This window comes from Cnephaeus nilssonii (assembly GCF_951640355.1).
Source record: "Cnephaeus nilssonii genome assembly, chromosome: 2".
NCBI lineage: Eukaryota > Metazoa > Chordata > Mammalia > Chiroptera > Vespertilionidae > Cnephaeus > Cnephaeus nilssonii.
Window position 1 is genome coordinate 110,068,652 of NC_137073.1, and position 14,350 is coordinate 110,083,001.

At 45.3% G+C, this 14,350-nt stretch overlaps 1 protein-coding gene across 1 annotated transcript in view; it reads right to left on the bottom strand.

The window, feature by feature from the left end:
* The window catches only part of SPEF2 (sperm flagellar 2), a gene marked incomplete at its 3' end in the record, with an annotated part of 125,186 nt that overhangs the window by 16,268 nt on the left and 94,568 nt on the right, over nucleotides 1-14,350 (bottom strand). The window contains exons 29-31 of the mRNA XM_079798216.1: nucleotides 13,610-13,839; nucleotides 3,308-3,414; nucleotides 2,469-2,651 (exon numbers count right to left, since the gene is read on the bottom strand). Coding sequence (XP_079654342.1) covers nucleotides 2,469-2,651; nucleotides 3,308-3,414; nucleotides 13,610-13,839 — 520 coding nt within the window. The remainder of the gene's footprint in view (nucleotides 1-2,468; nucleotides 2,652-3,307; nucleotides 3,415-13,609; nucleotides 13,840-14,350) is intronic.

The window sequence follows — 14,350 nt, forward strand, 5'->3', positions numbered from 1 at the left end:
TACGAAATAAAGTACAGAGAAGGGAGACTGGGAAAACTGAGCTAAGCTTCAGTACCTGTGGGACAATAAACATGTGACTGGATTTTGAGAAAGCAGAGGGTGCAGAAGATAATATTTGGGAAAATATCCTGAAATTTCTCCAAATTAAACAAAAACTAAAAAGCCCACAGGTTCAAGAAGCTCAATGAACCCCACGCAGAAAAATAACTACAAGGAGTAACATAACAATCAAATTGCTGAATACATGTAATAAAGAGGAAATAGTAAAAGAGGCTAGAGTGGAAATAAAGAAACAGAGGTAGGATCCCTACCCTTTCCCCCATCGCTCAACCAATTCTCAACTCCACATCCGACGGTTTCTGTGCACAGGAATCTTCCTTGATTTGTAAAACCAATGGTTCATTTAGATTAGTTTTCCAAACATTTATAGCATTTCAGAAACTACAAAACTGTCTCAAATGTTTCGCACATGCCCTGGCCAGTGTGGCTCAGCTGGTGGGAGCATTGTCCCGTGCACCGAAAGGTCGCCGATTCGATTCCCAGTCAGAGCACACACCTAGGTTGCAGGCTGGATCCCAGGTCGGGGCACATCTGGGAGGCCACCGATCGGTGGTCTCTCTCTCATGTCTTTCTCCCTTCCTCTCTCCAAAACAATAATATAAAAACAACAGCATATCCTTGGGTGAGGATTAAAAAATGTTTCACACACAAGAGGGCCACATTAGAAAGAACAAAATAACCTAATTGGAAAACAACGTACAGTGTTAAAAAAGTCATCCATGAAAACTTTTACAATATGAAATGCTGACCTGAACCAGTAGAGCAGGGCTGCAATGGGCAAAGCGAGTTCAGGCCACCACACCCTGCCTCCCTGGGAGGTGATTTCTCCTTAAAACATGGAAATGCCCTTGGAACTCTCTTGCTAAAATATGGCCAGAGGATTTGGCCTTTCAATGCCTCTCCTTAGAAAAGAATGACCGCACTGCTGGGACCCTAGGACGCCTGACTCATGAAGCCTGCAATAACACGCACCCTCACCGAGAGCAGGAGTGAGAGCTGAACATCACAGAGCTGCACATGAGACTGACTACACATGCACACTTGACAGAGGCAGGCGTGTGACGGCGGCTGCAGGGCTGCGGGGAGCACAGGGCGAGCGGGCTTTCATGCTCACATGCAAGGCTGAGCCGAGGCGCAGGGCCCTGACCTCACAAACCTCGTGTCTCCTTCCATCGTGAGAGCCGGGAAATCAGCACGCTCTCTCATGTGGCTGCTGTGGTGAACTTGCAATTAGTCAGAAGAAAAGAAAACGATAGACAAACAGCAGAGGAGAGAGCCTTTCTCTCCCAGAAAACTTCATCTCAGCAATGAAGTTTCCTATACTATTTCCCCGTTGACATGTGGCATTTGCAATAAATCTTACAAAGTTTTGCCCTAGAAGCTGTTTGACTTTTCCCATAAAAGAACTGCTTTTGGTGAGCTGGGGAGTGTTGGAAATCTGTAGAAGTTACGACGTGGGATGGTCCAGGGGCCTCTCCAGATGGCCTCGTTGTTCCGGGGCTCCCGAGGAGTGGGAATTTGGGGGCAAGAGGAGAGGGCAGAGTTCAGAAATCAACTGCTCCCGAAACACGGGCCGGGCCCAAGGAAGCATTTCTCCATTTTGCTAAGAAATGCACACCTTTGGTAAAGGAGCTTTCTGGTTTTGGCTCAGGACTTCGGTAAAAGTCGCTACCACCCTTTGCTCGTCTCATGTCTGTGAAAAAGGATGTTTAAATCGATATCCTGTGTTGACGGGCACGCACTGTAAACAGTGAAGGCGGGGGACTGCACAGTGCCCACTGTTAGAAGCCTTGAGCCAAAGATAAAAATCACCTTCACAAGTTGTAAGCTCGGGACAGCTTGTTCAGAATTCCTAAACGGCTCTACTTGGGACGTAAGTCAGAGCCTCATCACCTGAGCTGGTCTGATCCGCCTTGAAGGGCTCTTCTCACCGTGGAAGTGCTCTTTCCTCTGGCTCCGTGGTGAGAGCGTGAGAACGTCGGGGCTGGCGTTCATCACGGGAGGAAAGAAGCGGGAGGGGGGTGACCTTTCAGTGGAGGCATGCACCTGAGACACAGGCATCTAGGGGATCACTCTTTTCAAAATGAGCACCTTACAAGCGTGGACATCTCTGTGTCCGCCAGCAGTGTGAGCTGGTCGGCAACAGGGGGAATTCGATTACAGGCAGGCAATGAGCAATGCAGGCCCTTCTCAGTTATGGGAGTTCACTCTCACGCCTTCCTTACTCACGCTTCTCATAAATGAGTTTTTTCTTCTGGTCACTTTCTACAGACCTCACCGTTCCCTCACTCCTCTGCAGTCTGGACTCTGCTCTCGACCAGAATTGCTCTGGTCAAGGGCCCCAGTCACATTCGCCTTCTTAGGCGGAAAGTGGTCTGGGATTAGCGCCCCCGGGCGTCGCTAGCCACCTGCATGTACTGCTCGTAAGTGACGGTGCCCGACTGCTCCTCGTCCACGGCCTTGAACCTCTGCAGGGTCTCCAGCAGCTCCTCCTCCAGAGGGATGGGCCACGGTCGCGAGGTCACCAACAGGAATTTCCGCCAGTCCACCAACTCCGAGTTTACTGTGATTAGCGAGGTTAACTCCTGGAACTAGAAGAAAACAGGATATGCCACTGGAATGTTTGTATGATTCCAGCGAGACGCCCTATCTGCCCAGGGGTCTTGGTAAGAGATTCGGGTGAAGGGTTTCGGCCGCTCTACGCCAGGCAGTCAGCACCCTGAGAGCGTTTCATCTTCCGCTTCTTTGACATTTGGGTTTCTGCTTACTGTTACGTGAATGTATGCGTGTGTCCCAGTTGATTTTGCACGTTTTCAACAGAGGAGGGAGAAAGTGATAAAGGGGCTGGGCAAGGCAGGCAGCCTGTAGGGACATACTCCTTAACCTCTTCGTTTTCTGACACATTCTTGAGAAACAGAGGAAGACGAAAAGCAAAAACTGCCAGGATCATCTTACTTTTACTAGTTAGGATCGTCCCATCAGGTAGGATGGGACGATCCTAACTATGGCCACAAGCTTAGGGGCTGAGCCTCATGGGCTCAATCATATTTCATTGACTGTGAGCATCCTCATTCCTTCTTCCATGACTGAGCATGTCTTACGTTCATCCATGCAATCATTCAATTTTTATTGGTTGCCTACTAAATGTCAGATGCTGTGCGAGTAACTGGTTATTCGTAAAACTATTGATTTATTGATCAAATGAAAATTCTCAGAGCTTTGAAACCCGTATAAAATGGAGGCTTACTTCAGGTTGAGTGAGGTGCATCCAACTGCTGGGAAGACTGTTGGTCCCAAGGTTCAGCGTCACCAAGTCAAGAAGAATGTCCGTAAACAGTTTATTTCCTATGATGCCTATAACACAGTGAAACATATTTCTCAGTTATGTGACGGGGAATCACTTTATTCATATTATTTAAAACAATAACCTTTAGAGAAGCAGAAGACATTTTGAAAGCATAAAAATAACAATTAATTTCCTGATGCTCTCCCATTATTTCTTTCCTGGGACTTCATATTTTAGTTTGAAGGGCTTTTTTTCTTTTTCTTTTTTCATTTTTTTACCTTTTACTCAGAATTGGTTGAATTTTTAAAAATACCTAAGTTTTCCTATTATACAGTAGGATGCAAGAGTAAAATATTGCAGAAAATATGGGATAAAGGTGTTTCAAAGGCATGCAAATCACCACAATGATCAAGTTAACACACTTATCCTCACTTCACTCTTTAGATCAGAATATATTTTTTTATAAATGTAAGGAGATTTGAATTATTAAATTATTGGATTGAAATTATAAACTCAATCATAAAATTGGCTCACTATTTCAAAGAATTTTTAAAAGATTACTACTAACCTTTTCAATGCTTTGCTCTTATATGCTAGTCTACTTTACCCTGTCCAGCAAAGATGTTTGCTTAGTCGGTTTCTCATTTCAAATTGTACGCACGTGCATTTAAAAGCGATAGGAAAGCAAAATAAGCGAGTCTGCTTCAGAAATGTCTAACTCCCACAGCAGAGGTTCCTGCTAGAGCTGAAGAGACTCCTACATGTATTGGGTGTCTTTCAGGTCCAGAGTGGATGGCTATTCTTTTTTAGAAACAAAAAGAATGAAAGCTGTAGACATAGCATCTCAAATTTTCTTTTTACTACTAAATTTTTAGCATTTATAAAAGTCCAAGCTAAATTTTATCATCTCCTTTAACCTTTAGGAGCATGCAGTAATCCATGCAAAATTTCAGTGGCTCAAACCAAATCTACAATTTTGAGATTTGGACGGTAATTTTCTGGGGAGCAAGAGCAGAATATGTTTTTCTTTGATTTGACTGGCCATCCAGCTGGTTGTTCAGAAATAAATTCTTTATCTTTTTTTAAATCAAACCTGAATATTCAATTTTATAGAGATGAGAATACTTTTCAAGTAGTAGAATTTTCAGTAAAACGATCTTTACATGATATAACGTTGGTTTTCAGGTAAGTTAGAAATAAACCATTCATGTTCCTTGATATAAAACCATAAAAAAACCTCTTTTGAAACTATGAAGAGGCTCAAAATACTTAAAAAATTCTGGTAGATGTAGAAAATATTTCCACTGTCTCTAATAGCCATGGTGCAAGCAAAGTGCTGTAAGACAATACATTTTTTCATGATTTTTTTAGAGGGGAAGGAAAGGCAAGAGGAGAAAGGGAGGAAAGCAGAGGGAGAGGAGAGGAGAGAGAGAAACATTGATTGATTGCCTCCCAATGAGGTGAGCCTGGACCTGGGGGTTGAACCTACAACCTTTTGGTGCACAGGAGGACACTCCAACCAACTGAGTCACACTGGCCAGGGATGCATGACACTATTTCTAGTTACATAAGAACTCTTTACCTGGGGACATTAGTGTGAACTGTAAAAAAACTATTTAATATTTATCCCGTTACTTAAATGACCAAGGCATATAGTGATATGATCTGTCCACATAACTCTCAGAAAGATGGCATCAAAATAACACCATTGCTTAGAAATATACACCTCCACCCAAAGACTGTGAAAGAATGTGTGAAGATACAAGTAGAATCAGAGTGTGATTGGAAAACCAGTTTTTGGATTTTCGCTGTGTAAGTCTGGGAGATACCAAATGCCTTTTGTCTTTGATGCGAAGACCGGTGATGGTTTTACTTTTATATTTCAGGCTTGAAAATAATTTTTGTTGTTGTTTCTGCTATGACCAAAGATGAAGTCAACATTTGTCATACTACTAGTCACTTTCATCATGGCTTCCTGAGTTGGATGAGCAATCCGAGTTAGGTCTTGTGTCACCAGCTGATGACAGCGTTCTCATATTCCATAAATGGTTAGCTTTCCTGGGGTCAACGTTACGAATGTCGGGAGAATTCAGTTGAATATTCAGGAGACCTGACATGCCATCAGCCTTGACCTTGGCGTGCCTCTGGGACTTGGTGCATTGCATCTGACGAAAGCCCCGCTGAGTCTGCCGGGAGGGTCAGCACGAGGTCCACCATGGTCAGGGTGTTTGGATATCTGTGTAAGCGAGCCGAAGTCACATCATCTCAGGTCAATTCGTGGATGTCCTGTAACCTTGGAGGGAAAGTGAAAAAAATGTGCAAGATTGAGACTCCCAAGTTTTACCCTAATGTTTGTAAAGATCCGCTAGTTTGCTGATGCTCACCCAGCATAAGTCTCTAACTTCAGCACGCTCCCCTCAGTGGGCACTTCATCGATTTGCACATTAGCAGCTGCCAATACTGGTCCATAATGTGCCATCAGGACGAACACTTCTTTATCTCTGAATTCTGCCATCAGTATGCAAACGAAAAGTTACTTCTAGAAAAAGCACTCATGCAGACGATCAAAGAACCGTAGGTTCAGAGTCAGCGCATACAGGTTACCTTGACTGATCTTTGCGGGCCGCGATTTAAAGCTTCCAGTCACGGCTGCCTTCACCACATCGTGGCTGGCATCTCTGAAACAGCCTCGCAGCCTCGTGACAAGATGTGTCAAAACCGTGCTTCTCACACCAGAAAAGTTTCCTTTTCCTTTGAGGCAGTTACCATGAAAGTGTGCGACTGAAGCCACGCTAGTTCTCCTGGCCCTGGGCTGGGGAGAAACAAAATGCCCACATAACCATTAAATGGAAAAGCCCCTGGCAAACCATTTCCCAAGAGGTCATCCCCGACTCCTCACCTCGTCTGACACGTTCGGAGCATTTCCCATGTCGACTCCAAGGTAGCCAATACATCCGCGATTGAAGCGTTTTCGCTTTGGCTGACATGGGGCAGAATGCTAAGCTCATGAATGACATCCACCAGGAAAGGAACAAAGCTAAGAGTGTCTGCTCGGAGAAGGAACCCTAGAAGTCCTTGGGCTTTCTCACGACCGGTATGACTTCTGCCTCCACCTGTCTGTAGCACAGGTGGGGAATAAAAGAGAGGTCTGTCTTTCTCAAAATTATTATTTCGAATTGCTCAATAAAAATATTTTCTATTATTCTGAAAAACTAAAACAGCGTGTTAGTTCAGAATTACTCACTGAACGCCGTTGCCGGACAGTTGCAGGGTGTCCCTTGGGAAAGGCCTGGATGGCTGCCTGTAATCCTGCAGCCACCCCACCTCCGGCCCTAGGAGGCATTACAGGATGGAGGTGAAGGCCTCTGAGCACAGTTACCAGGGAGCTCTTAGGTGGCGGTGAACTTGATAGAAGTGACAGGCGCTGTGAAGGAGGTCTCTGACACCCTTGTACAGGGGAACGCTCTGGAACTCTGCCTCGTGAGAGAGTTCAAGGAGATGTGCTCAGCAACACACAGCCAGCACACGTGGCAGGATTTCTCTTAAAAGCAGGGCCACCCCGCTGTTTTAACCCTCTGAGCCAGAGGACCCATCACTTCCCAAACCAAGCAGCTTCCTTGCCCAGTCTTGGTCCGACAGACTAAGCTGAAGATTTCTCTCTAGAATTTTCTCCATGGCAGTTTCGATGGCCAGAGGATCCTTTCTTTCTACTGTTTGTACCCCAACAAGCTGGCAATGCAGCTTCCAGGTGCAAACTGCACATAGACAAGTTCAGCGTCCTCCATCGCTCTGGCTGAGAGCCCATCCCTGAGGACAGAGGAAAACTTACTTCTCTCTAGTTTCTCTCTTAGATCCCCCCCCACCCCCGTTCTCCTTTAGCAATACAATATGTAAATGTTCTTGCTGATTTGTTAGCTCGGAACACGGGCCAATATCGACACCCTTCGTATCAGCCAACTTGCACATCCAAATAGAATCTCGGAGGGGCCGTCGGGTCTTGGTGACAGCATGGCAGGATCGGAGTAAGTTCTGGACTTGCCCCAGGGTTACTGGGCTCGTGGTCCCCGCCGCCAGTCCCGTGGGGGCTCTGTTCACCAGAGGACCATCTGCTGCTCCCATCAATGAAGCCCCGGCCTGAGCCGTGCTGGGATGTTGTGCTGGGATGCCGTGCTGGGATGCTGTGCTGGGATGCCGTGCTGGGATGCCGTGCTGGGAGGCTGTGCCGGGATGCTGTGCCGGGATGCCGTGCCGGGATGCTGTGCTCTGAGATGCTGTGCTGGGATGCTGTGCTGGGATGCCGTACTCTGAGATGCTGTGCTGGGATGCCGTCCTCTGAGATGCTGTTCTCTGAGATGCCGTGCCGGGATGCCGTGCTGGATGCCGTGCTGGAATGCTGTGCTGGGATGCTGTGCTCTGAGAAACCCAGCCCTAAAGTTGTCAGTGCCATGGAAGGAACTCATTTGATTTCCCCTCGACTCCACACCATGCTTACGACACAGGCCGCAGAACATAAGGGTTAGGATCTCATCATATACAAGCCAGGGGTCTTTTTTTTTTTTTAGCCAGATTTTCAAAAATGGATTGTTCTTCTTTGGAAGGTAGTGGTCAAGCGTCCATGTTTTTCTCTGTGTTTTGGTGACTCGACTCAGATGGCCTGCAGGATCCCTGCCTTTAAAACAGCTCCACATTGTTGTTAGTGTCCGCCAAAGTCTACCCCCAGTTTTGCTTAATGCCTGCCCCCCACACTTACTCATCATTTCTGGAAAAAGCCAAAGTGCGTGCTTACTACTGACCAGGCATCCTGGTTAGTGCTTTCAATGGCTTATGTAATTTAATCCTTATATACAGTCTCCTTACTTTATAGTGAAGAAAACGGACTAATTACTATTATCACCATTTTATAGGTAAAAGAACCAAGGCACAGAGAGGTTACTTGATTTGCCCAGGGTCACAGTGCTCATAGGGGTGGAGTTGGGGTTCGCTAGCGGGCAGTCCTACTCCACAGCCCCCCATATTTACCCACTTCATTATTACGGGTTTCTCATAAGGGAAAAGGGGGCTACTCTTCACTCCAGAATCCATTTCTCCATGCGTTACTGTTTTTGCTATCACTTCCTTTTCACAGTGGGAAAAAAAGAACAACAGGGCACAGCAGTGTGTCTGCAAGATCAGGTTTGGGCCAGGCGGTGTGGCTCAGTGGTTGAGTGTCGACCCATGAACCAGGAGGTCAAGGTTCAATTCCTGGTCAGGGCACATGCCTGGGTGTGGGCTTGATCCCCAGTAGGGTGTGTGCAGGAGGCAGTTGATCAATGATTCTTCCTCATCATTGATGTCTCTCTCCCTTTCTCTTCCTAAATATATATATATTTTTTTTAATCTGCCTTGGATGTCTCTTCTCTCCTGCGCTTCTCCAGCAGCCACACAGCCTCATTGTTACAAAAGAGCGTCAGGCTTTGGGGCCCGTTAGGTGGTTTTGTAAAGCAACTGGGATTCATGCCTCATGTTTTCCTTCCCCCCAAAGGTCTCATTTGTGATGATTTGTCAGAGAGGGGAATATATACTTACCTGTTGGAAGCACACACAAATTAAAATTACACAAAGCAAAACCCTACAGTACCAGTTTCTCTCTGAAGGCAGAGAGCCCAGCCCACATACCTACCTCCTCATAGGCAACAAGCCAGGCGCCCTTGCTCCCGCCTGCGGGCTGGTCGAGGCTTTGTAGATGGAGTAGCCCCCGCTGCTCTCCTGGTCTCCTCCTCCTCCAATCCCTGCTCCTCGTCCCTCGGTGCCACACGCCTTTGGTAACCCTCCTCTTTTGTGCCCTTTGCAAGCCACTTGAGACTTCACGACTTGACCACAACCTCTTTGTGGTCCTCACCTCCTGCCTCTTGCCCCAGCTGGTCTGTGTGCTGTTCCCTAAATTCGTCATGCCACCTCAAAATCTCAATGTCTACGCCATGTCCCCGGTGCCTGGCAGGCCCTACCCCGCTTCTCTTCCTGGAAGCTTCTGTCCAGGAGTCTCCTGCCAGCGAACCCCTGTGCTGATCCACACGGGCGGCCATGACTACTGCCTCCCTTGAGTTCCTCTAAGACCAAGGAGCTGAATGATGGCTTAGCCACCACAGCCTGGAGCTCTGACATGGTGCCCTCTGAGGCCAGTCCCTGATCTAAGGGTCTCCCAGAGGGGTGTGCAGGGGCTCCTTGTCAGTTCTCAGAACAATGCGAGAGGCCTTGGACCACTGAACGCTGCCTCTCCTGAGGAAGGAGTGAGGGTCAGATCTGCTGGACCCATTGAACTGCATCTCCGCAGGCATTACGTGGAGTGCTGACAGGCTTACAAGAAAAAGGAGTTCTTATGGTTTAAATGTGGACAGAGGACATTGCTGAAGTGTTCTAATTTCTGCAGACTCCAAATTGCTTCCACTGGATAAGGGCTGTCTTTCCCATGCGCTTGGCACTTGCTGTTTAGAGACAGGCTGTACCGACCCAGAGCCTACTGCCATACAAAAATGAGTGTTTTTGTTGGGGATGCTTACGGTCCTTGGGGAGCCATGTAACCTATGGTTTAATTCTACCAGGTGATGTAATTTTTTCTGGATGTGTTCTGGGGTAATGCTGCAGGTGCTAGTAGGATACATGCACCTTCAGGATGCTGAGCTAACATTTTGAATAATAATAATGAGAATTTGCATTAATCTACACTAATAAAAGAGAAATATGCAAATTGACCGTGCATCCACAACACCCACCAACCAATCAGGAGTGAGTATGCAAGTTAACCCAACAAAGATGGAAGGTTAATTTGCACATGCAGGCACAGAGCAAAGACTGAAGGCTCCGGCCCAAGCAAAGACTGAAGACTGAAGACTGAAGACTGAAGAGGCTTGGCTCCTCCGCTGTGGCCCGAGCGAAGGCTGGAGGAAAGCCAGTGCCGGCAGCCAGGGGAAGGAAGGCCTATTGCTCGAATCTTCATGCAATGGGCCTCTAGTATTGTATAATGCTCTATATTTTCTAGTAATATGTTACTGTACTTATGTAATTAAATGATTTAGGTTACACTTAAAATTGTACATTCGAGGTACCGGACACTTCCTCAGCAGTTTATGTATATCAATTACTATAATACTCATAATAACCCCATTAGTTACCCATTTTACAGATGAGAAAAGTGAGATAGAGAGGTTAACTAGCCCAAGATCATATTGCAGTCATTTGACAAGAGTGGATTTGAAAAGAGCTGTCAGACTCCTCTTACCCATCAGTGAATCTTCTTACCCATCCAGCCATGCTAGCATGGGGTTTGATGCATAGCTTCTGATGCCATGCCAATATTGGCTTTGGTTATAATTCTGAAAATACTCACTAAATCCCCTCTCTGTTGGGAGTATGCTCGTGGAAATGCTGCCTGAGACAGACAGTCGGTGGGATAAATGTCTTGCTGATTCAGGGACTGCTCTTACTTAAGCTGCTCTTAAGATACTAAAGGGCGCATGCCACCAGGCAGCAAGAAAAATGCTAGCACGAGTTGTTTCATTGCATTTAGCATGACCTTGTATGATTATCACACATAAGGTCATTTTCCCCCCAGCCTATTTATGACAATCATATTAAGAAATGATATTTTATGTCTAATTACTACCTTTACCAAAGGAGATTTAGAATCATCACAAGCAGCAGAATTTGACCAGGAAAGGAATATTGAATATAAGCATTAGAGTACATGATGCTTTTCAATTTTACATTATCTTTAGTAAGAACTAGTTTTTAAATTGATCTTTAGAGAGGGGGGAGGGAGGGAGGGAGAGAAAGAAAGAGAGAGAAACATCAATCGATTGCCTCCTGTACTTGCCGCATCTGGGGATTGAACCTACAACCTAGGTATGTGCCCTGACCAGGAATTGAACCCACGACCTTCCAGTGCATGGGATGATGCTCCAACCAACTGAGCCAAACCGGCCAGGGCTAGTAAGATCAAGTAGATCAGCTAATACTCAGCAGAAAACCCCTTAAGCTTTAGTTCTTGCCATTTATGTACAGAGAGTAACTACTCACAAGTACTGAAAGTACCAGTCACTTGTTTTAATCAAAGATTATCGATTTCCTTCTATAATTTTATTTATGTAGATTAATATTTGCATCGTTAAGTTAGACTTTATAACTCTATTTTCATCATTCATGTAAATTTGCTAAAAATCATCTTACTGCAGGTCTAGTAACACAATGACTGTTATGTGCAAATATGTACGCTTTTTTCCTAGAAAAAAAAATCCATCTGTTCATTTTATTTTATATATTTTAGTGAGCTTGAAGTTTGCATTTGAAATACCCTGGGTTGCAGTGGCATATATGAAATAGTGTAAGAAAAAGCTCATACTTCTTTTAGCTTAGAAATAATAGCAATTTTAAAAAATTCAAGCAGGAAGTTCTGTTGGATCATACATTTAGAAATGTACCACCTTCTGACAATTGCTCCACAGTTTCAAATTTGTTATTACTTCAACCGAGATGGTCTTTTGATATCGTAGCGTTGTGGGGTAAATACAATGAAGAGTATCATAAAAGATTGTTTTCTAACTCTTGGAAGGACTATGACAAAAGACATCATTTACAAGATAGAAAGGCGTGCATCACTTAAGGCACTGAACAGCAGTCACAGAAATGGAGAGGGAAGATGAAAGTCGGGGGATGCTTTCCGGGGCTGGGTGAGACGGGGAGAAGGAGTGGGTGGTAACTGTTGGACTTGCTCAGGGTACGGGTGGGGGCAATGCCAATATTTGCAGCTTGACTTGAAGGGGTCATGAGAGAATCTCTAATTCTGTGACTCTGGGGCGCAGGAAGTGGAATGACTATTGTTTGCCTTCCCTTTATAGCATTAGCAAAAACAACAGCACGGAAGATGACTTCTGTTGGTGGACTACCCAAATGCCGTGCGAAGTATTTTACATGTACTTAAGAAGCAAAATATGCAATAGGTATTTTTTCCCAAATGGCATACTTGAGTTCATAATAAAGAAAACGAATTAACTGCTTGCTCATAGACCATAACTCATTCTGAACCATCAACATCCACAAGCCCCTCAGTATTATACAGCCTTGGAAATTCTGCATTAAGCACAACCAGCATCGGTAAACCGGGGTTCCTAGGAAGTCCCCAGCTCGGGTGGGTGGAGGTGGCTCCCCAGACAGAGGAGGCCTCCCCATCTGTCGCCTGCAGCTCCTGCAGATGGGGAAGGAGCAGCAGAGCAGGGTCCTGCCCTTTCCTGAAACATCGAACTCCTGCCTCACTACACACACCTCCTAGTAACAGTTCCCCAACTTGAAATCCCCCCGGTAACCTTGCCACGAAATCACTCTTCACTTCTTTCAGTCCCTCCTGCCAACGTGTAGCTGCACAACATTTTGCCTGACCAACCTCCCCACCCACTGATTCTCCTTTGCTTTTCATTCTCGAGGACTTTTATAAAGTTCATATTCTGTTCCAGAAAGAACCTAAATAGACGTTTAGGTTTTCTTCTTTTTTGCTTGCCTATGCAAATTTCACTCAAAGTCCCCAGGGCAAGCGGTTTTCCTTTTACACCTACTTTGTTAAAAATATAACTCCCTCCTTCCCCCCCTCCCTCCTTCCCTGTCTTTCTTCTCCCTTCCTTCCCCTTTCTACCATACTCTGCAAGCTGTTGTACTCTACCATACTCTGAAAATAGATAACTGTGTCAGTTGACATCTTTTCATCCCAAGGGTCTCTAGAGTTAATCTGAGACATACACAAGTCAAGTTATAGCTGCTTTTTGTTATTTATTTTTAAACTTTTGGTTGAAATACAAACTCTGCTTTTAAGGTTGGATTCAAGCACTCATTATGGTTATCATCACAGCTACTAAGGTCCCTTCTGAAAGGGATTAAGAGTGGTGGATAATCTTCAAAATCCACTTCCACAAACTCACAATCCCAATACAAAGCCTAAAGTAGAAGTACACACGAAGCTGTCTCTCAATTGCCAAATGGAGCACTGCTCAAATTTACCAACTCACCAGCCAGGGATGAGGAACCCCCCCACGGCCAAAGCGTTAGTCACTGTTTTTCTTCCATTTGTTAAATTCAGGTCTATGTTGTACGAAGCAAATAAGAGATGGGCTACAACAAAGCAAGGGCTCATTTGGGGGCCGTGCCGTCCCACAGGGCTGATTTTGCTTGTGGGCAAGTGATCACCATCCTGGCGAACCCTGACCACCTTTGTGCTCTTCCCAGAGCCATGGCCTTTCTTACCCTTGGGTGCGATGTCTGAGAACTGGTCTCGCAGAGTGTCCAGCTGCTCGATGGTCAGGGTGCCATTCTCTTCCCTCTCCACGGGCGGAGGGCGAACCGGAGGAGGGGGGTCGGGGAAGACTTTGATGTCGCCGTTAATGAAGAAGCCGTCCTGGTCTAAATAAAGTTCGTTCTGAATTTTTGTAGACGTTTCAATGTGATAGCGAGCTATCTCAGTTAGTTTCTCCACACTGAACGGGGAAAAAATGAAGAGGGTTATTGCCAGTGAAGACCCCCACGAGGTTAACACTGCCTGCTTATTCGATACACACACTAAGTTATGACAGTCTATGGCTAAGTTAGACAATTCAATCTGCAAGTTTAAAATTTCTAACTTCTCCTCAAATCCATTTGTGAAGAGGCAGGGTAGAGATAAATAAATGCAGATTAGAGTCAAAATACATGCTTGTGGTAGAGCTTACAGCCACACATTTAATACAAAGCTAAACAAGAAGGGATCATTAAATATGGTTATATTTGTATTAAAAGATATTTTATTACATAAGCGAGATTATGACAAGTGATATATTTCATTCTAAGTATGAACCAGAATATGGTTATATGCCATGGGAAAAAAACAACAACCCTGTAATATATGACTGTTGGAATAACACGCTCATTTGGAATCAGGATAAATTATAAAGTGGATCAAATTTACATAAGCATATATAAACTGAAGGATAAGCAGCGATAGTTAGGGAC